The sequence below is a fragment of the Eurytemora carolleeae genome, unplaced genomic scaffold (genome assembly GCF_000591075.1).
Source record: "Eurytemora carolleeae unplaced genomic scaffold, Eaff_2.0 scaffold9, whole genome shotgun sequence".
Lineage (NCBI taxonomy): Eukaryota > Metazoa > Arthropoda > Copepoda > Calanoida > Temoridae > Eurytemora > Eurytemora carolleeae.
The window spans coordinates 268,245-290,467 of NW_019396095.1; the positions used below are offsets into that span (position 1 = coordinate 268,245).

At 33.9% G+C, this 22,223-nt stretch overlaps 2 protein-coding genes across 3 annotated transcripts; one reads left to right on the plus strand and one right to left on the minus strand.

The window, feature by feature from the left end:
- Positions 1 to 296: 296 nt before the first annotated feature.
- LOC111694798 (uncharacterized) lies at positions 297 to 6,199 on the plus strand. Its single transcript, XM_023463824.1, has 2 exons — positions 297 to 2,930; positions 4,895 to 6,199. The coding sequence occupies exons 1-2, from the start codon at positions 305 to 307 to the stop codon at positions 6,124 to 6,126; spliced, it is 3,858 nt and encodes a 1,285-aa protein (XP_023319592.1). The 5' UTR covers positions 297 to 304; the 3' UTR covers positions 6,127 to 6,199.
- A 6,375-nt stretch (positions 6,200 to 12,574) lies between these two features.
- LOC111694793 (DNA-directed RNA polymerase II subunit RPB1) lies at positions 12,575 to 21,926 on the minus strand. 2 transcript variants are annotated; one of them, XM_023463819.1, is made up of 6 exons: positions 21,740 to 21,926; positions 17,211 to 17,250; positions 15,322 to 15,585; positions 14,690 to 14,851; positions 13,030 to 14,355; positions 12,575 to 12,939 (listed from the first exon to the last, which is right to left on the minus strand). In XM_023463819.1, exons 2-5 carry the CDS (start codon positions 17,247 to 17,249, stop codon positions 13,057 to 13,059), a joined length of 1,764 nt encoding a protein of 587 aa, XP_023319587.1. In that variant the 5' UTR covers position 17,250; positions 21,740 to 21,926; the 3' UTR covers positions 12,575 to 12,939; positions 13,030 to 13,056. The 2 variants fall into 2 exon arrangements, with proteins under 2 accessions (XP_023319587.1, XP_023319586.1); XM_023463818.1 differs by having other exon boundaries at positions 14,624 to 14,851; positions 21,740 to 21,922.
- Between the last annotated feature and the right edge of the window lie 297 nt (positions 21,927 to 22,223).

Below are 22,223 nucleotides of genomic sequence, written 5' to 3' on the forward strand. Positions count from 1 at the left end.
TCTCAGTACAATTATTTATATTTATTTTGGAGCTAACATTTGTTTATTATCTAGGTTTAAGCAATTTGTTATGGTTCAGGTCTGGTTTAAGGACAGCTGTAGAACTCCTCATATATTTGCCTGACCATTTTGTGCTTTTGAAAAATGTTGTTTATGTATTTCTCTTTATTTGAATAAAAAGTTGGACGATTTCTTGAAAGATTTATATAAAGACATTGAGAAGAATTTATCTCCTTGTTCAATTTATTGAGAGATCAGATTTCCAAGTTTTTGATTTACAGTTTGTTCAGAGAAAACCCAGTCAATGCTTGAACAGATCAGGATGGAGGTGAAGTACCTTCCATTCCTGCTAGTTATACTATTCTCTGAATCCCTGGGAGAATATGCTTCAGCACCAGCTGCAGCTCCTGCTAAAGGATATCTAGATGGTTCTGAGAGTGTAGAAGTTAATGCAGAAGGTAAAGCTGTAAACAATCCTGGCATGGACGCAACATCCAAAGCTTGCAGATACGATGATGGTCCTGGTTGGTCAGACTGTGATCCATTTGAGCTTGTCAGATTCAGGGTTCTCAGACTCATCCATGGTGGGAGTCAGTGCGAAGAGGTCAAGAATATTACAAAGCATTGCACACCTCATGATTTTCCATACGGAACCCATTGGTTGATCCAGGAACACAGAAAATGTATTGCTGAGTTGAACAGATTGAAGGCAATGATTTCTGACCTATACAAGTTTATTGAGACCATGCACCAAAAAGGAAAGGAATTGTTTACTGCTTATCTGAACCTGAAGAAGAAACTTGAAGATCTGACCCAGAAGTTGGATAAACTTAAGGTTGAAGGAGATCATCAACAAGAAGTACTACAGAAAGTCAAGGACGAGATTGAAGAATGGAAATCTAAGGCCAGGGAGTTGCAAGTTCAAATTGACGAGCTGAAAGCCAAGTATCATGATCTTGAAGCAGAACAACATGAACTTGAACTAAAGAATGAACAGCTTACAACTGATATTAATGTTCTGATCAAAGAAACCGAAGGTATGACAAAGAAGATTGAGAAAACTAGCCGAGAAAATGAAGAATTGAAGAAAAGAATAGTAGAGGCTCAGCATATTAAGGAGGAGGTTGCAGATAAAAAGGTTGAGCTGAATAAGCTGACCGCTAAGTCAGAAAAGCTTGAGGATGATCTATCCGATATTAAAGATAAGCTTTCTGAATGTAGAATTGAGGGACTAACTAAGAATGTTGCTAAATATGAAGATGGATATGAAAGCAAGGATACTCATGTTGATCTGAGCATGGAAATGTTTATTACACATAACAAGACTGTACTCTATAAACCAACCTACAAACCAATCTACTACACAACTGAAAAATACTATTCCAAGGGTTATGAGACTGAGTCTGCTAAATGCTTGATTTCCTACTTTGGTTATACAAATGAGACATGCTGGTATGAAACTGAAGGAGAAAAATCTGAAGATTCCTATGTTGATGCTCTGGGTCACCATTTAGTTGAGGCGCACTGGAAATATTTTACCATTGATGTAAAGAATCAGTATGAGTGTGACAAAGCTTCACATCTTCATTATGAATTCTTGCTCAACAGATGTAGCCCCAAACATTATTTACCAGTACTTTCAGTTTTCAGACAAAGTAGACTAGATAAAGAATGTGGAACCCATGTCTACCCCAAGGTCCCAATCAGGAAAGGAGATTCTAATGCTTGCTGGATTACATTCTTAGGGGCTCATGGTCACTGTGAAGCACACAATGGAAAATACGATCTTTACAACACTGCTGACAAAGAGGATCAATCTAGTCATAACTCCAAACAGAGATGTTTGGCTAGAGCGGACTGGTGGATGAAATATTGTGATACCCCTGTTATTGCAACTTTTGTTCCGGATGAAGTTTCTTCCAACTGGGAACATGATTGGATTATGCATGACAGCCATGGAGGGAGAATGTTTGAAGATTCTGAGGACACTAATAATCATATTAATCCGGATTCCCTCAAACCCCAATCTGCCAAGCCAAGCTCATACAAGTCTGACTACAAATCAATGCCAGCAAAGGTCCCTGACTACCATGATTCTCCAGAATACAGGAAAAGTCTTCACTTGCAAGGAGAGGAGAAGGAAACAGTATTGAAGCAATTAAGGAAGAGATTAGGTATGAGTGGTAAAGCTAGTGGAATCAGCAAAGATGTTATTAACCATCAAGGCGTTGATACTTCAGGTCAACCTTCTGATTCTTCATATAATGGATATAAAGCAGAAGAACAGAAATATGAAGCACCAGAACCTAAATATTCTTCAGAAGCATATTCAGAAGCTCCAACAACTTATGCAGCTCCATATTCCTCAGAGGCTTCATACTCTTCTGAGAAACCATACTCTTCTGAAGCTCCATACTCCTCAGAGGCTCCTTACTCCACAGAAGCTGCATACTCCTCAGAAGCCCCCTATTCATCTGAGGCTCCCTACTCTTCTGAGGCTCCTTACTCCACAGAAGCTGCATACTCCTCAGAGGCCCCCTATTCCTCTGAATCTCCCTACTCTTCTGAAGCTCCCTACTCTTCAGAAGCTCCCTACTCACCTGAAGCACCCTACTCCTCTGGAGCTCCTTACTCTACAGAAGCTCCTTATTCTACAGAAGCTCCATATGCTTCAGAAGCTCCATATTCAGCAGAACCTGTCTACTCCTCTGAAGCTCCGTATTCCTCTGAAGCTCCTTATTCTCCTGAACCTGCCTACTCCTCTGAGGCTCCCTACTCTTCCGAAGCTCCCTACTCCCCAGAAGCTCCATATTCATCAGAAACTCCATACAAAACTGAGGCTCCATATGCAGAACCTAGTGAAGCACCTTATGCAGAAGCCCCTAAGTATGAGGAACCTGCCAAAGACAGCTCTGCTGAGAAGTACAGAAAATAATTTGAAATTATGTAATTCAAGAAAATTTGTAAATTGAAAAATTCTATATAATATTTCTATCATCACTAACACCTTTTTAAATTGGCATGAATTGAATAAATGAAGTATAAATAGCATATAGATAGAAATCATTATTCATTTCTTTAAAGTATTTAAAATTTTTCTGCTATAATATAACAATATACACACAGCCTTAACCAGAAAGATCCGGAATTAATTGACAGTGAATCAGACGACTTTTCATATATATCTTCGGTATTTTTAAGCGCACAACAAAAGCAGACCACATTTTGGAATTGGCAGGCTATTGTTTTATTACAGTTTACATTCATCACAGTTGTAAAATTGAATTGTAAAGTCGTCTGAAATAAGTCTGGGGGAGGGGAGAAATGTGGCTTCTTGGATACTTGAAAGGTACATTCCATTTACCTAACAAGGACTACTTTATCTCTCTTTCAAACAAAACTAGCAGAAAAAACAGCAAATACATTTTTTTATGTCCTTCACTCTTCGGTTTCAGATTTTAAAAGTGTGATAGCTCTGAGTTCTGGGGGGTATGCCCCTCTTGCCCCCCTCTGTATACGCCCTTGAAAGTAGCAATCTCTGTTTGTCTGTTTGTTTGTTAAATTTAGGAAACTTGTTAAAACCACTGCACGGGAATAGTTCAATTGAGTTGCCTGGGTTGACATTTACAGAGAAAGTTTTGTTTCAAGGCAAAGCTGGATTCCAAAGCAATATTTGGCTTTTTTGTTTGTCTGTATCCAATAAGTGTCAAAATGGCTGAACGGATCGGACCCAACATTTTTGTGGCAACTAGCATGACCCCCGGGGAATGTTTATGGTCTGTCAAAATGTAAGATTTTTTCTGGAAAAAATTGACATTTATTAATTGTCAAAAATGCACCAATTTAAACTGAAAAATCGGCAAAATAAAATTTACAATTACTAAGAAACAAATTGCACCTTGAAACGCAACATTTAAATTCTAAATTTGTTAATGAAGAAAGGGGACCCGAAAGTGGGCCGTAAAGTGTCCTTAAAGTCTAGTATATATAATTTTCAAACCAAGCCAAAAATATTCCAGTGGTTCTACCGAGTTCCTCAATCAAAATTTGGGACAATTCGGTCAAGAGGTTATATAGTTATGAACAGACATACAAACAAATAAACACCCAAGCAGAGATTACTACTTTATTTATATAGATATTTTATCTGTTTGAAAATAAAACTTTCCCCATAAAGTCAACCCACTTAAATTAGCATCTTTATACCAAGCTAAAGAGATTTCCGTGGTTTTTCTGCGTTCCAAAATCAAAATTTAAGGCAAATCGGTCAAGGGGTTCCTGAGTTCTGATCATACATACAAACAAACATGGATTACTATTTTTAATATATAGATAATATATATACGTACGTATATAAGATGCAGATAATATGTATTATGTAAAAGGATCCCTTTTTATTTGAAAATTGAAAAATATTTTTACAGTTCCAATAAAGAACTCATAAACGAAAGGTGAGTAAAAGTAGTTAAACTAACATTATCATAAACCTTTTGTAATATAAAACATAAGATTCGCAAAATTACCACGCTGTATAATAATATCTTAACACTTAACATGTTTTACTGGCAGTGACTAAGCCGTTAAACATTACTGCAGTGTTGGGGGGGTTTACAAAATTATGAAACTAGATTGAATAAATTAGATAAAAAGTTAAAAACCGGTTGGTCATTAAATACAGATATACGATAGCTCAGTACTAAGAAAAGAAATTACTAATGCCCGGGAAAATGTGAAGAACAGGTTTAGTTCGGGATTTCTATATTTCATCATGAATTTAAACTAAAGTCAAAACCTATAAAATTAGGGTCCTAGCCAGGCATAGGAGTAGTTCATTCCTGTTCAAGAGTTTAACAATCTCGTGTTCTTTTTTCAAACAGTGTCGCAGAATAATTTATTTGTAGAAATATGAACTTTTTCAATCTTTTGATTTCCCCCTTTCTCCTTTCATCACTTCTTCTCCTTTCTATATCAGCTAGACCAAACCCAGATCTCCCAGTAAATTCCTTCACTACTTTAGCGGATGAAACCTTTAATATTATAGCTGATGGAACTTCTGCTGCTATATCCGATGAAACATTTACTACTATAGCTGATAAAACTTCTACTTCTATGGCAGATGATACCTATACTTTTATGGCTAATGAGACCTCAGCTACTATGGCTGATGAAATCTTTAATATTATAGCTGGTGAAACCTCTACTGCTATATCTGATAAAACCTTAACTACTACAGCTAATGAAACTTCTACTACTATAGCTGATGAAACTTCTACTACCATAGCTGATGAAACCTCTACAACTATAGCTGATGAAACTTCTTTTTTTATAACTGATGGAACTTCTACTACCAGTGCTGATACAACCTCTACTACTATAGCTGATATAACGTCTACTACTATAGCTGATGAAACCTCTACTACTATAGCTGATGAAACCTTTACTACTGTAGCTGATGAAACTTCTACTACTATAGCTGATGAAACTTCTACTACTATAGCTGATGAAACTTCTACTACTACAGCTGATGAAACCTCTACTACTATAGCTGATGAAACCTCTACTACTAGAGCGGATGAAACCTCTACTACTAGAGCGGATGAAACCTCTACTACTAGAGCGGATGAAACCTCTACTACTAGAGCGGATGAAACCTCTACTACTAGAGCGGATGAAACTTCTACTACTACAGCTGATGAAACCTCTACTACTACAGCTGATGAAACCTCTACTACTACAGCTGATGAAACCTCTACTACTACAGCTGATGAAACCTCTACTACTACAGCTGATGAAACCTCTACTACTACAGCTGATGAAACCTCTACTACTACTGCTAATGAAACCTCTACTTCTACAGCTGATGAAACCTCTACTACTACAGCTGATGAAACCTCTACTACTACAGCTGATGAAACCTCTACAAATATTGTAAATGAAAGTATAAGTACGGAGGTTAGGTGCCCTGAAGGTATGACTGGGAGTACAATAAAGCATCCTACCGAGTATAGAATGTACTATACCTGTGTCTGGGGAGCACCTGTACTAATGAGGTGTACTCCTCCTTTAATATTTGATCCTGAACTACAAATCTGTAACTGGGAAAACTTGACTCATATTTCACAATAAGTCTGATAACTCAAGTCAGAACTTTTGTGTTGTAAATCTCGGGATCAATCATCAATATCAATCTTTTGCAGAATTACGGATTAATTTAATTCTTCTCTGATTCTGTCCTGACTTAGGGATAAAGCATTGATTCACAAATTCAAATCAAGCGTTCAAAATTAACGATTCTCAGCACAAAAGTTCCGATTACTGATCAAATTTAAACCAAATATTATTTATTGTCTTTCTTTATGTATTATAGATTTAAGTTGTATACCTTATATTATAATGAATTAAAGCAAAATCATGCATATTTGATGTAAATAATTTTTTTGATTAAATACATTTTTTCTACACGTGCACAATGATAAAGTTTAACAGTCTAATATTAGTGAAGAGAACAAAATATATTTAGGTATTATTTAGGTTATCTTTACTTATGTAATACAGTGGTAGCCGATTATATCAATACAATGAGGACGACTTTTTTATTTAAGTTTTGATGGTTAACAAGCTTTTTTCGAATTACTACAAGTAATCAAAGAGAAACTTTTGTAATCGACAGCTTCTCTTTGTTTTCATGTTTATGTGTATCCAACCATACTCTTTAAAAGTTTGATATAAATCAAAATTTAAATGGAAAGTCGTCTTCATTGTATTGATATATGCGACGACGACTGTACTAAAATTTATAGACAAAAACAATATAAAACCGAGTTTGGTTTTACATTTATAATTAAATATGTCAGCAATTCGTCGTTCAATCCGTGCAAGCCATCTATGTTTATACTTTGCTTGTCTGTCACGGTGTCTGTATGTTTGTATCCAATAAACGACTGAACTTATCTGGCCCAAATTTTTTGTGGGACCTCACATGACACCAGGGAATATCAAAATTGAAGAAAAAGCGCCCTAAAAGACTAGTATTTTTAAATTGAACTAATCTATACCAGCAAAAGGAGTTTAGAAGTAAAGTTGAGATGTGTGAAGTTGAATAATAAAACTAGGGTTAGACCAGACCTATTCATTACTCACACTATCTTTGCGTGATCTAAAGATAACCCGGAGCAAAAATCCTTTTCAATTTTATAAATTAGCAGTCTTTGCAAACCTTACAAAATATATTTAAATCTTTCTTGCTAGCAGGGGCAAATATTTTCACAAATTGTGTTCATTTTTTATCTAAATCTACAAACTATTTTGTGTCTATTTTATTTGAACCAACTGCAAACATTAAGGATTACTCTAACTAGGTTATGATTAAGCTGTTCATAGGAAAATTATGAAAACCTGGCCCAGCATACTTTTTTTTCTTCATGAGGATTGGTATTTTTATTGTGATATTATATTTTCAAAATATTTGAAATCGTCATGTAATAAATATTTTATTTATATCCAACTAGTTTAGGATCAAGATTTTGTATAAATCTAACTAGGTTTATAGGATTAAGATCTGGTATAAATATAACTAGGTTAGTATTAAGCTTTAATATTAATCCAACTAGGTTAGAATTAAGATCTGGTATAAATATAACTATGCTAGTATTAAGCTTTAATATTAATCCAACTAGGTTAGAATTCAGATTTTGTATAAATCCTGTGATAAACACAGTGTCAGGTTCCATAGAAACTTAGCAAATCTGCGTTGTACATTCTCCATAAATCTAAATGCGATTATCACTAAATACGCAAATCTTGTATTGTGATTAACCTAATCTAGATACGTTTATATATATAACTCCCTCAAACCCATAATGTGATTAGCTTAACTACGTTTATATATAGCGACGCAAAACTTGTAGTTACGTCTATTATACTTAATCTGTAATCTAGAATTCAAAATATACTCAGTTGAAACAGGCTCTTGAACGATTACCAAGCAAGAGTAATTTGTTTCTTGTTTAGCGAACAAGAAACCCCTGAGATTGTGTCCGGGTTGAGGCATTGATAGTTTATGAGATCGTGTCCGGGTTGAGGCATTGATAGTTTTTGAGATAGTGTCCGGGTTGGGGCATTGAAAGTTTATGAGATTGTGTCCGAGTTGAGGCATTGATAGTTTATGAGATCGTGTCCAGTTGAGGCAAAAGTTTATGATATCATGTCCGAGTTGAGGCATTGATAGTTTATAAAATCGTGTTCGAGTTGAGGCATTGATAGTTTATAAAATCGTGTCCGAGTTGAGGAAAATATAGTATAAAAAATCGTGTCCGAGTTGAGGCATTGATAGTTTACAAGATTGTGTCCAAGTTGAGACATTTATAGTTAAAGATTTGACATTGATAGTAAAGTGAGATTGAGTTATACCTGGATTGATACGGGTTTGAGAAACCCTTATGGAGTAGGGAATTTACTACAATCCTACGAGCTTATGATTAAGATTTTGTATAAATCCAACTAGTTTAGGATTAAGATTTGTGTAAATCTAACTAGGATAGGATTGAGATTTTATGTAAATATAACTAGGTTATACTAAAGATTTTGTGAAAATTCCAACTAGGTTAGGATTAAGATTTTGTGTATATGTAACTAGGTTACGATTAAGACTTTGTGTATATGTAACTTGATTAGGGTTAAGATTTTGTATAAATCCAACTAGGTTAGGATTAAGATTTTTTGTAAAAACAACTAGGTTAGGATTAAGATTATGTAAATTTATCTAAGTTAGGAGTAAGAACTTGTTTTAATTTATCTAGGTTAGGAGTGAGAATTTGTTTAAATCTATCTAGGTTAAGATTAAGATTTTTTATAAATCTATTTAGGTTAGGATTAATATTTTGTATAAATGTAACTAGGTTAAGATTAAGATTTTGCATAAATCTAACTAGGCAGGATTAAGATTTAAGATAAATCTAAATGGTTTTAAAGGATTAAAATTTTAAATGAATATAAGTTTACGGAGTTATCTTTAATTATTTTTTCATTTAATCCACACCCCCCAGAGGGGCTTGATCTTAGCTACCTGTTATCTGTTCTCTTTAATCATGGTTCATCCAATATACTCTGTTTCTTAGCTACCTGTCCGTGTGTATTAGCCCAAGTGTATACTTCGGACAGTTTACTGATCAAGGATATCAAGAGATTATGGCCTTATTCATACAGTATAAACATCAAATATGCAGTACGCTTTCGGAGTAAAAGTGTATTTTGGTTTTGTATCTTGAACTTTACTCGTTTTCTCAGAACAGTTTATTATTGATGAAATATTGCTCTGTAAAAGACTGTAATATTACGTCTTCCTGTGAAAATGTAATCCTGCACACGATAAAGGTGTAGAGGATTTCAATAGTTTAGGAAAACAAATTCTCCTGACTAAATGTTTTCAGAAATCCAAGGTTATAATGCAAGGAAAGTTAATCGCAGTTGCGCACATTTTGAAACCATGGTTCTCTCTGGGCGGAATTTGTAAACAAGAATAGATGCATCAGTTTTCGTTTAATATCCGTGGAGGATAAAAGCATTAAATTTTGATAATTTTAATAATTCACATAATAGTTTCCTTTGACCAGAATATTTCATTACATTTTTATGTGATAGATGGATCTTATGTGAGGCAGTGACATCCGACTTGTGTTTACATTACCGCCCAGAGACAGTACACTGCAGTAAAAAAGATGAGTAATCCACTGAAATAACTTTCCTTGCATTAGAACCTTGCAGAAATCACCCCCAAGTACTGTAATATATAGATTGACCTTTGGAAGCGGAGTACCATTGCCTGTACAACTAGGAAAGGATTAGCGTACATCATCACCAGGATCATCACTTTATATCAACAAAAACATATAAAAGAGAGTTTATGTTTCATTGTTTAAATTGTGATTGAAATTCAGAGCTTGCTGGGATAAATCTGTTAAATCTGTATGATGTCTAGGTTAGGATTAAGTTAAAGAATACTGAATTAGGATTAAGTTTTAGAATACTGAATTAGGATTAAGTTTTAGAATGCTGAATTAGGATTGAGTTTTAGAATACTGAATTAGGATTGAGTTTTAGAATACTGAATTAGGATTAAGTTTTAGAATACTGAATTAAGATTAAGTTTTAGAATACTGAATTAGGATTAAGTTTTAGAATACTGAATTAGGATAAGTTTAAGAATACTGAATTAGGATTAAGATTTATAAGACAAATTAAACTTTAACCACTTGTTTAGGATAATAATTAAACATTAATAAAAGAAATGAACGGTCCAAAATTATTCTTTCTCAGCAAAAGGGGGCGGGGGCAGCGGACCAACTTTTTTGCAAAAACTACACTGCAATCTCTGGTTCGTTCATTGGCTTCAGGGTAAACACTGTCCTCCTGTATTTTATACAAGATAGAGTTGAGTGATGGATTCTCAGAAATCAAGATATTATCAGTAGACAGAATAAACCTAGACCTGGAACCAAAGAGAATAGAATATATATTAGAGTGGAATTTAGAAATCCTTCGATATGAATTTTTTCAGTCCCTTTCAGCCTGAAAGGGAGTTCAATCATGTAAATGTTCACTAATTATATGCAGTACATTAATACAGTATGTTTCCTAGATAATCCATTTCAATTTCGAATTTTTTAAAGCTGTTCAATAAACTTGATAAAATGAATTAGGTGAATAAAAAACATCAATTGATTTATAGTTATAACGGAAAATCATCGTTTGTAAAGTGAAAGGCATAAAGTCTATGTGAAATGATCATTGGTCAATTATGAAACCAGCCTATTTCATAATTTGGTTTTCGCTTAACATTAATTTTAGATTTTCTATAAAATGATGTTCCAGGGCCCAAGAGGTTATATAGCACAAATATGTGAATTACACCTGCAGTATGGGAACAGTACAACAAAATGGCCGTTTCACACTTTTTTCTAGTAAATTCCACTCTAATATATATTTTTATTCTCTTTGCCTGAAACACAGTTTTAACAGCAAAACTGTCTACAGATTCGGAACATGGCTAAAATTTTGATATTGTTAATTCGTCCAATCCCCACTCTTTTTCTCTTTAATCATGGTTCGTCCAATATCCTCTGTTTCTCTTTAATCATGGTTTGTCCAATATACTCTGTTTCTCTTTAATCATGGTTCGTCCAATATACTCTGTTTCTCTTTAATCATTGTTCTTCCAATATTATCTGTTTCTCTTTAATCATGGTTTGTCTAATATTCTCTTTTTCTCTTTAAACATGGTTCGTCCAATATCCTCTGTTTCTCTTTAATCATGGTTCGTCCAATAAACTCTGGTACTCTTTAATCATGGTTCGTCCAATATCCTCTGTTCGTCTTTAATCATGGTTCGTCCAATATACTCTGTTTCTCTTTAATCATGGTTCGTCCAATATACTCTGTTTCTCTTTAATCATGGTTCGTCCAATATCCTCTGTTTTTCTTTAATCATGGTTCGTCTGATATCTGTTTCTCTTTAATCATGGTTCGTCCAATATACTCTGTTTCTCTTTAATCATGGTTCGTCTGATATTCTCTTTTTCTCTTTAATCATGGTTTGTCCAATATACTCTGTTTCTCTTTAATCATGGTTCGTTCAATATCCTCTGTTTTTCTTTAATCATGGTTCGTCTGATATTCTCTGCTCGTCTTTAATCATGGTTCGTCTGATATTCTCTGTTCGTCTTTGATCATGGTTTGTCCAATATACTCTTTTTCTCTTTAATCATGGTTCGTCCAATATCCTCTGTTTTTCTTTAATCATGGTTCGTCTGATATCCTCTGTTCGTCTTTAATCATGGTTCGTCTGATTTTCTCTGTTCGTCTTTAATCATGGTTTGTCCAATATACTCTGTTTCTCTTTAATCATGGTTCGTCTGATTTTCTCTGTTCGTCTTTAATCATGGTTTGTCCAATATACTCTGTTTCTCTTTAATCATGGTTCGTCTAATATTCTCTGTTTTTCTTTAATCATGGTTCGTCCAATATTCTCTTTTTTTCTTTAATCATGGTTCGTCCAATATACTCTGTTTCTCTTTAATCATGGTTCGTCTAATGTTCTCTGTTTTTCTTTAATCATGGTTCGTCCAATATACTCTGTTTCTCTTTAATCATGGTTCGTCTGATATACTCTTTTTCTCTTTAATCATGGTTCGTCCAATATTCTCTGTTCGTCTTTAATCATGGTTCGTCTGATATTCTCTGTTCGTCTTTAATCATGGTTCGTCCAATATACTCTGTTTCTCTTTAATCATGGTTCGTCCAATATACTCTGTTTCTCTTTAATCATGGTTCGTCTAATACTCTCTGTTTTTCTTTAATCATGGTTCGTCCAATATACTCTGTTTCTCTTTAATCATGGTTCGTCTAATATCCTCTGTTTTTCTTTAATCATGGTTTGTCCAATATCCTCTGTTTCTCTTTAATCATGGTTCGTCCAATATCCTCTGTTCGTCTTTAATCATGGTTCTTCCAATATACTCTGTTTCTCTTTGATCCTTGAAACTTCGCTCTCCTGTTTTACGAGATATAATTTAATGCATTAAATGAAAAATTTAGTTTTATTAACAGTTATTGTACTGATTTGATAAAAATATAAATAAATAAATATAAAGAGATACATTGTTTGGATGGGATTGGTGCTATGTTTATCAAGTATCTTATACTGAATGATGATGAGAAATTCTTTGAAAGTTAAAAATAATGCCAGGAATTGTTGTTGAATAATGCCCAACCAGGATATAAGTAATTAAAAGTAATATCACTTTACAAAATGAATGTATGACTATATAAGAACATGGTTATCAGAAGGGCCTAAAGTACTGCTGGGGCATATTTTATGGTGCAGGTTTGGCAAGTATTGCATAGATACAGCTTACACGGAGACGAATATATTTTTCTCTAACCCTAGAAATATAAAATGTGAACTTTGGATGAAAAATAATTATGGATTCATTGATTTTCAAAATGTTTAAAATTTAGATAATAAAAGTATACCTTCGAAAAGGCGAAATATCCAGGACCTCATAGAGCATAGTAGGATGCAGGTTCAGGATCTGCAGATTCAGAATATCCAGGTCCTCCAGGAGCATAGTAGGATGCAGGTTCAGGATCCGCTGATTCAGAATATCCTGGTCCTCCTGGAGCATAGTAGGATTCAGGTTCAGGATCTGCAGATTCAGAATATCCTGGTCCTCCTGGAGCATAGTAGGCTGCAGGTTCAGGGTCCGCAGAGTCACTGAATCCTGGTCCTCCTGGAGCATAGTAGGATGCAGGTTCAGGATCTGCAGATTCAGAATATCCAGGTCCTCTTGGAGCATAGTAAGATACAGGTTCAGGATCTGCAGATTCAGAATATCCTGGTCCTCCAGGAGCATAGTAGGATGCAGGTTCAGGATCCGCAGATTCAGAATATCCTGGTCCTCCTGGAGTATAGTTAGATGCAGGTTCAGGGTCCGCAGATTCAGAATATCCTGGTCCTCCTGGAGCATAGTAAGATGCAGGTTCAGGGTCCGCAGATTCACTGTATCCAGGTCCTCCTGGAGCATAGTAGGCTGCAGGTTCAGGGTCCGCAGATTCACTGTATCCTGGTCCTCCTGGAGCATAATAGGATGCAGGTTCAGGATCCGCAGATTCACTGTATCCAGGTCCTCCTGGAGCATAGTAGGATACAGGTTCAGGATCCGCAGATTCAGAATATCCAGGTCCTCCAGGAGCATAGTAGGATGCAGGTTCAGGATCCGCAGATTCAGAATATCCTGGTCCTCCAGGAGCATAGTAAGATACAGATTCAATGTATCCAGGTCCTCTTGGAGCATAGTAAGATGCAGGTTCAGGATCTGCAGTTTCAGAATAATCAGGTACTCCTGGAGGGTAGTAAGATGCAGGTTCAGGATCTGCATATTTAAAATATCTTGGTCCTCCCGGAGAATAGTAGGATGCAGGTTCAAGATCAGCTGATTCAGAATATTCAGGTCCACCCGGAGCATAGTAGGATGTAGGTTCAGGATCTGCGGATTCAGAATATCCAGTTCCTCCAATAGCATAGAAGGATGTTGGTTTAGTGGTGGTGTCATTATAACTTGTTGTATCTGTATCTGTTAAGTTGGATGGGGTAATTGTATTAATATTTATTGGTTTGTATCCAATCTCGCCTTCTGGGACATCGCCTATTTTGGATACACTGCTGGTTCCACCTGAAGTATCCAGGTGGGACCCCAGACCATATCCGGAGAGAGGAGACTCCCCAAGGTTGGATCCCTCTGTATTGTGTTGAGCTGGGAGTTGGCTGCTCAGGGATGGATTTAATGCAGAACCAGTTTCCTAAACATATTCAGTCATTAATTAAAGGGGCAAAGAGTAGTTTTAGGACAAAAAAAGAATCCTATGTGTATATCAGATAAAAAGAATCCTATGTGTATATCAGATAAAAAGAATCCTATGTGTATATCAGATACTAATCATAAATATCGAAAAGTGTTGGAAAAAGGATTTTTTTTTGTTTTCTATGAAAGCGTATTACTGTATGTAAATTGTTTGAAATTCACAATTGTCACTAGACCTTTACAAGTATATGCAAGTTGACCCCAACCTGAGTATCCTTGACTGGGAGATAAGGTAGGTTGGAACTAGGGAGGATTGAAGAATATATCCTTTCCTTGTTAATGAAGATTTGGTTGTTGAGACTGTAGAACTCCGGGCTCATCTCACAGCTCACACTGTTGCTCCAATCACAGACAAAATGCTGCTGATTAAACAAGGACGGTTCGGGGCAGAGAAATGTTGCGTTATTACCATTAGATTCACAATAGTGGAAAATCTAAAAGAAAAATGTATTAACACCTAGGGGAACTATTTGTATGGAGTGGAAACCAGAAAACTATTGGATTCTTTGTCCTTTTATGAAAGGATTAGGTAATATGTAATTGTTAACACACATATAAATGCAAAAACAACAAAAATCTTGCTGAAAATGAAAGATGAAAATGAAAGATGAAAATGAAAGATGAAAATGAAAGATGAAAATGAAAGATGAAAATGAAAGATGAAAATGAAAGATGAAAATGAAAGCTGAAAATGAAAGATGAAAATGAAAGATGAAAATGAAAGCTGAAAATGAAAGATGAAAATGAAAGATGAAAATGATTTCTTGTTCCCTTCAAAATGAAGTAAGAAAGAAACCGAATTTGCCCAATTTTTTTACCAATGCTCATAGAAAACAATTCTAGAAATTCTATATCACAATTAATTTTTCGTTACCTGTCCCATATACGTCCCAAATATATATACCTTGCAACCTGACTCCACATCTGCATATATACCCGGATACGCCTGCTCAGCACATCTAAACCTTGTCAAGGGTAGAGGATTAGGTCCAGGTACATGGTATCTTGGTCCTACAGGAGCTACAGAAGCTACGGAAGCTACAGGAGCTAAAGATGCTACAGGAGCTGCGGGAGCTAAAGGAGCTTCGGGGGCTACAGAACCTACTGGACCCAATGTAGCCAATACATGCGGTCCATTTAGGTTTGATGCTACACAGCTTCTCAACAACTTAAAATAAAAACTGCATTCTTAAAGGAACTATACTCGTTATTTAAACGTCTCTCCATTTACAGAATGGGATATACAATTTACAACAGTACCCTAAGAACTCTTAAAACAAGTCTGAATAGATATCCATGTTTTTAAACTGTCTTAATTTTTTTTTGAAAAAGTAACTTGCTTCAAAAACAATGAAGAAATTAACAGAAATAAACACTTTACGAGCCAAACCAAGCACGTTTTTATTAACATGTTTGATCAGATTAAGGTTTCAAGAATTAAGGTTTCAAGATTAAGGTTTCAAGATTGAGGTTTCAAGATTAAGGTTTCAAGATTAAGGTTTCAAGATTAAGGTTTCAAGATTAAGGTTTCAAGATTAAGGTTTCAAGATTATGGTTTCTAGATTAAGGTTTCAAGATTAATGTTTCAAGATTAAGGTTTCAAGATTATGGTTTCAAGATTAAGGTTTCAAGATTAATGTTTCAAGATTAAGGTTTCAAGATTATGGTTTCAAGATTGAGGTTATAAGATTAAGGTTTCAAGATTAATGTTTCAAGATTATGGTTTCTAGATTAAGGTTTCAAGATAAGATTATGGTTTCAAGATTAAGGTTTCAAGATTAAGGTTTCAAGATTAAGGTTTCAAGATTAAGGTTTCAAGATTAAGGTTTCAAGAGTACCTTTGAATTTGGCATGTATCTCTTTATAAGTAGAGCCACATACATTACAACAACAATCACTTATTAGGATTGTTACAATTTTTGAAAGCGATTTGACACTTTTTTCGTTTTTGGGACAGAGAAACAAAGTTCTCCTATCGTCCACTAAACACTGAGTTCGACTACACTAGACCGGTAAATGTTTTTTTTATAATTAAATTAACTACTTCATAAAAATAGGCCTTTTTCCTGCTTTCTAAAGCAACAGAGATAACATTTTGGAAGTGTTAGGAATTGGTTAAGAATAAGAGTATTAAATGATTATTGTTTCAAGAATCATACTTGTAAAAATATGTTGAAGAATGAATGCCGCAAATCATTACGAAGATCAAAGACGACCTGTAAATAGTTCCTCAACTGTATTGTTTAGGGGGACACTCTGTACGAAGAAACATCACGATAAAAACCGGGGAGGGGGGTGAATATTTTTCAAAGACCGGAGAGGCGAATTGTTGTTTTAATTTCCAGGAATGAAAATGAAATAAATCTGTAATATCTGAAATATATAAAAGACCGTTGATTTTTCTTTTTTTTAATATTGCAATTATAGAAAGTCATGTTTAGCAAGGAAAGTACGACGTGGAAGACGACATTTGTTTGATTTACAATTTCTGAAACTGAGAACTGTGTAGATAATTCACGTTAATTATTTTGTAAATCTAATTCCTGTTCCGTCAATGTGTTTGTTAACAGAATCTCCCTGGTTCCAAGTTTCAAGTTTTTTTTGCGCATTTTCAAAATTTTCCAAAAAGAAACACAAATTTTTAAAATTTTGATCATTCATAGACCTTCCCTGGGGTGACGTGAGGTCCCACAAAAAATTTGGGCCCGATCGGTTCAGCCGTTTTGACGTTTATTGGATACAAACAGACAAACAAACAAACAGACAAGCTAAATTTATATATAGACTGCTAACCTGGGATATCAGGATACAGAAGAGGGTTGATGTCCACATCCTGAATATTAAGTATTTAGTAAATATTTTTTTAAGATCTAAATGTTTATTAATGATACATACATATTATAGATTTATCAAACGTAAATGTTTGATATACATAGATTATAATTACTAGTCAAGTGAATATCATTTTTAATTTTCTTAGTTTAGAACATTATTAGTTACTGATGAGAAGGTTATAGTCTCCTTCCCATTCTCAGCTTCCAGAACCATCTTGGCCCATATCCCAGCTCCTCTGCACTTATTATATAACTGTAGGATAACAGGGAAAGTATTTATCCCTGCCATCGTGAAAGTTTTGTGGATCACATTTCATAGACGTTGTTGTCCCTCTCAGTGTCGGTAAATATTACATTTATAAGAAAAAAGTTCGCATTTTACGATTTTTGAACTTTCCAAAATGTGTTTAAAATATCATAGAAATGAATGAACTACAAGGTGAGTATGAAAGGAAATATTCTTAAAGGGACTATAAGCGTAATTTAAAGTGACCCATCAAGCATATTTGGTAATGCCCGATTTGCATCGGTACTTTTCTGATCAAAAATGTTGTTTTTCTTATTTTTTCTCCATTATTTCTTGCAAGCAAGAAATGAAGTCACGTTGCAGAGAAACCACAAAAATAAGAAACTGTTTAAGCAAACAAAAAACATGGATATCTAATTCATACTTTTGCAGACAAAGCTTTTCAGGGTACCGTTGTGAATCAGGCATTACCATCCTTGCATAAAAGGTCACTTAAAATTAAACTTACAGTCCCTTTAGATTAGGTTATTTCAAAAATACTGCCTTTTTTGTTGCAACATTAAGAATATATAATAATAAGAATTTTGACTATAATAACATAACAAAATACCAAATATTACAAGGTTAGATCAAAAACTAAGTATGATGAAATTAAAATATCAAGAATTATCATGTCTTCATGAGACCCACTTTATATAGAATAAAGAATATTTAGACAAAAAAAAAAGAATTTATTGATCAAAGGATTGCTTGGATGATAAAAAAAGTCACTCATTGTAACAGTTTTGATAACAACTCCTTATAATTATTGCAGTTTAAATATAAGATTTATACCTATCAAAATGATTATATAATATAGGACTTTAGGATCAATATTAATACTAGTATCTAATATAAGAGAACGCTAATGAATTGATACAGTGTGGTGCTTGAGTTAAAGGTATATGCTTGATTAGCCGTCCCACCACAATTTGAAGCGTTAATATTGGGTGAAAAATTATATATATTATTTCGATAAATGATATTTTTCCCACAGTGCACTTTTTATACAGTTTATTTTATAGATTCGATATTGAAGAACAAATCTCAGTTTAAAATATATAATAACGAACCCGCTCATGACAAATTTTAAAATTATGTTTTTAAGTTTAAGGATTTAAAGTTCAAACGTATTTTTGGCTGCATAGCTTGTTTGATTTTTTTTCCTATATTATCCAGTTTCCTTGATCAAATTTGATTTTCCTGTAATGAAGGATAATCCGCAGACATGTTCCGACCTCAAATCAAATACTTATTTTCAGTGAATTAAAAAAAAGATTTTTTGCACGAGTCTGCAGATCAAATTTTGCACGAGTCTGCAGATCAAATTTTGCACGAGTCTGCAGATCAAATTTTGCACGAGTCTACAGATAAAATTTAGCACGAGTCTGAAGATAAAATTTTTCACGAGTCTGCAGATCAAATTTAGCACGAGTCTGCAGATAAAATTTTGCACGAGTCTCCAGATAAAATTTTGCACGAGTCTCCAGATAAAATGGCCGGAAATATTGAGGATTATCATTAAACTAAACTATGCGGTTTCTAAAGCAAACCCTAATAATTTTACGATTACTATAGGACAAACTGGAAACAATGGCATTAATTTGCAAACACAATTCTGCACACAATTCTGCACACAATTCAAATTCTTTTGCATTATGAATAAACTTAAAAGTAGATGTATACTATCATTATACTATTGTTTTCATATTTACGTATACATACACATATACATATATATATATATATACTTTTTGTGTTTGAACTTAAAATGAAAAGAACTCTACCCGATTCTACTTTTTGATCAGTTCAGAAATAGATTATCCAAGTGAAAGGGATTGTTAGCGTTTTTTAGGTGACCCGGCCCTGTGTTTGGATATCTGCGGTACCAGAATTAGGAATTCCTCGAAAACAATCATTTCTTGCTCTTTAGCTCCTTTTATTTGCATGTCTTCTGTCTTTTTTGTATAATAATTGTCCAGTATGATGGCTTTTTGCGTACAATTTCCATTTGATTAAAGAATTTTTCTACGCAAAAGTAAAACTGGCAATTATTGAATTTTAATTTTGATATCAGCTACAGTGATGACCAGAAAACTCTGAAATGGAAAGACGACTTTATAGCAATCCTTAATTGTATTTGATGGTGTTACAAAACAAATTGTCTTACTAGACACTTATTAAATCATTAATTAAGTGAAATGGGTCGGCTTAAACTGTACAATTGCTGCGTACCATGCTTATTGGACCATTTATAGTCATATCCTCAGTCTGGGAGTCGTCTTCACATTTCAGAATTTTCTGGTTATCACTGTACCCCGCATGTAAGTATATGTATCACTGTAAACTCCGGTTTATTTAAAGCATACCGTACCGTACCGACTCTTAGGAAACTAGGGCAAGTATCCAATGACATACAGACTATAGACGACTAAACGGAATAAATCATCTCCTTCTTGTGAGATTATTGTGACCACCTACTCTAAAAGCTGCATGATCCGAACCGGTACAACATGAACTGTATATGCATTCAGTCGGACTGTCCAGTCTGGACTACCAAGTGAATGACCCGGCCCGTTTTATGCAACAAATGTAGTCTGTATTAAGATCACTGTGATATATATATATTTATATATATATATATACTGTGAATACCTTAATAAAGAATACATCGGAAGAATTTATCAAATGTCGTCTTGACAATTTTTCAATGAGTTTTATACTATATTACGTAAATTTCAGTATTTGCGAAAATAAATAAATAGCCATGAAAATGCGGGAACAGTTTTAAAGAGTTCCATATAATCATTTAATTAAAAATCTAAATATCTGCAACATTCCATCATCAGAAAGTGAAGAAGACGACATTTGATGAATTCTTTCGTTGTATTCGTTATTATGGGTTTTACTATATATAAATGTACACATGTATATATATATCTGGAAAAAGATTTCATCAACTAAAAAGTAATTAAAATAACAAAGACAATTCTTCTAAAAAACACTAAATTAATCTCCTGTTGCGAAAACAAGGAAACATTAAAACTATATTTACAATTTCATCCAAATATTTTTATGAACATTTAATTAAAAGTCCGTGCACAATGCACATTATAGTAGAATCAAATAGTATATCTAAAAAAAAAGGGAGTGACCGGCAAAAAAGAGACAACGTATTATTGTTGGAGGCACTCTAAAGATATTGCGTCTAAAATAGTATATAAATTTCATTCAAAAATTCTATTCTTAAAGTTATTAATAATAAAATAAAAAAGTAATGAAAATAACTTTTTAACAGAAGTTTGATTCCTGAAACGTGTTTTCTCTTCAAATCTGTTGAACTTCATGCAAAGATGGCAATGCCCGTATTGCAACGGTAAACCCTTTAAACAGGCACAATTCTTAAAGAGAGGAGAGGGGGGAGTTACTATGAACTAGACAGAAAGAGACGGTCAAAGGAATTGAGTCTTTGTAACAAACTCTGGTATTCTAATCCCATATCTTTTCAACACAGTGCTGTAGACCTTTGATATTTCAAACTATGAAATACGTTAGATTAAATGATCCAAGTATGAAATATCAAAGGTTTACACCAAACGGTTGCAGAGATATAGGGATTAGAAAATTTGAGTTTGTGGCAAAAACTCCTTTACACAACATCGTTAAATTACTGGTTAGACGTAAAACTAGATTAAAGAATTCCATGTTTACATTGTAAATGGTAAATCTGCTAAATTCAATTCAAATCTAAAAGTGCATTGTTTGTAATGCGTGGCATCCCTTGTATGTAAGCATTGAATAAAATAATAGATAAACATTTCAGGTTAGGTTGATAATTAAAGATGAATAAACATATATATGAAGGAACTGAGTTTTTGCCACAAAATCTGATTGCTAATCCTTATACCTTTGTAACTTAATTTTGTAGCACAGCTGTCCTGGGATAACCCCAGGTAAAACAATAACTTTTTCAAAATAATAAGAAAAAATTTATTCTTAAAAATCAGGAAGCCTAGAAAGATATTACACTTTTTGTAAAGTATTTGAGAAAAGACAAAGTAAAAATGAAAGAAGCCCTCTTTTGGGCTCTCAATACGGGGAAATGCTCTGTTAGATCAAATGATATAAGTTTGAAATATCAAAGATGATTACCATCAGGTTGTGCAGTTTTATGGATTAGAAAACTCAGTTTTTTTTTTTACCTGAAATCGTTTCTGTAGCACAGTAGTAGCACGTTCTAACCCAGCTACAATTTAAATATATGAGCTAGTGCATGTAATAGTCAATTCTTGTTTATCAGTAAAACAAGTTAAGGTTTTTAAAATTATTTTATGTAGAACCTTTTCTTACAACTTTTCCCTCAAACGAAGTTTGGGTTCTCAATAGATTTAAAATTATATTTATGTATAAACCCCCTTAACAAACCATTTAAATCCTTATTTTGATTTTTTTTTAGTTTTTCAATTATGTTTTTTTATTGTTTCGTGTGTAGGTAAAATATAACAGTGGGATACAAGATAGGTCAATTATAAAAAATAAAGAAAAATAGTAGGTTGGTTTTAGACAAAGAAGACACTAAAGAGGATCAATTTTAATAAATACATAAGAAGTAAAATCAAAATGTGCCTGATTTTAATAAACGTTAATAAACAAATATAGGCAAAATTTACACTGACTAAAGTGCCT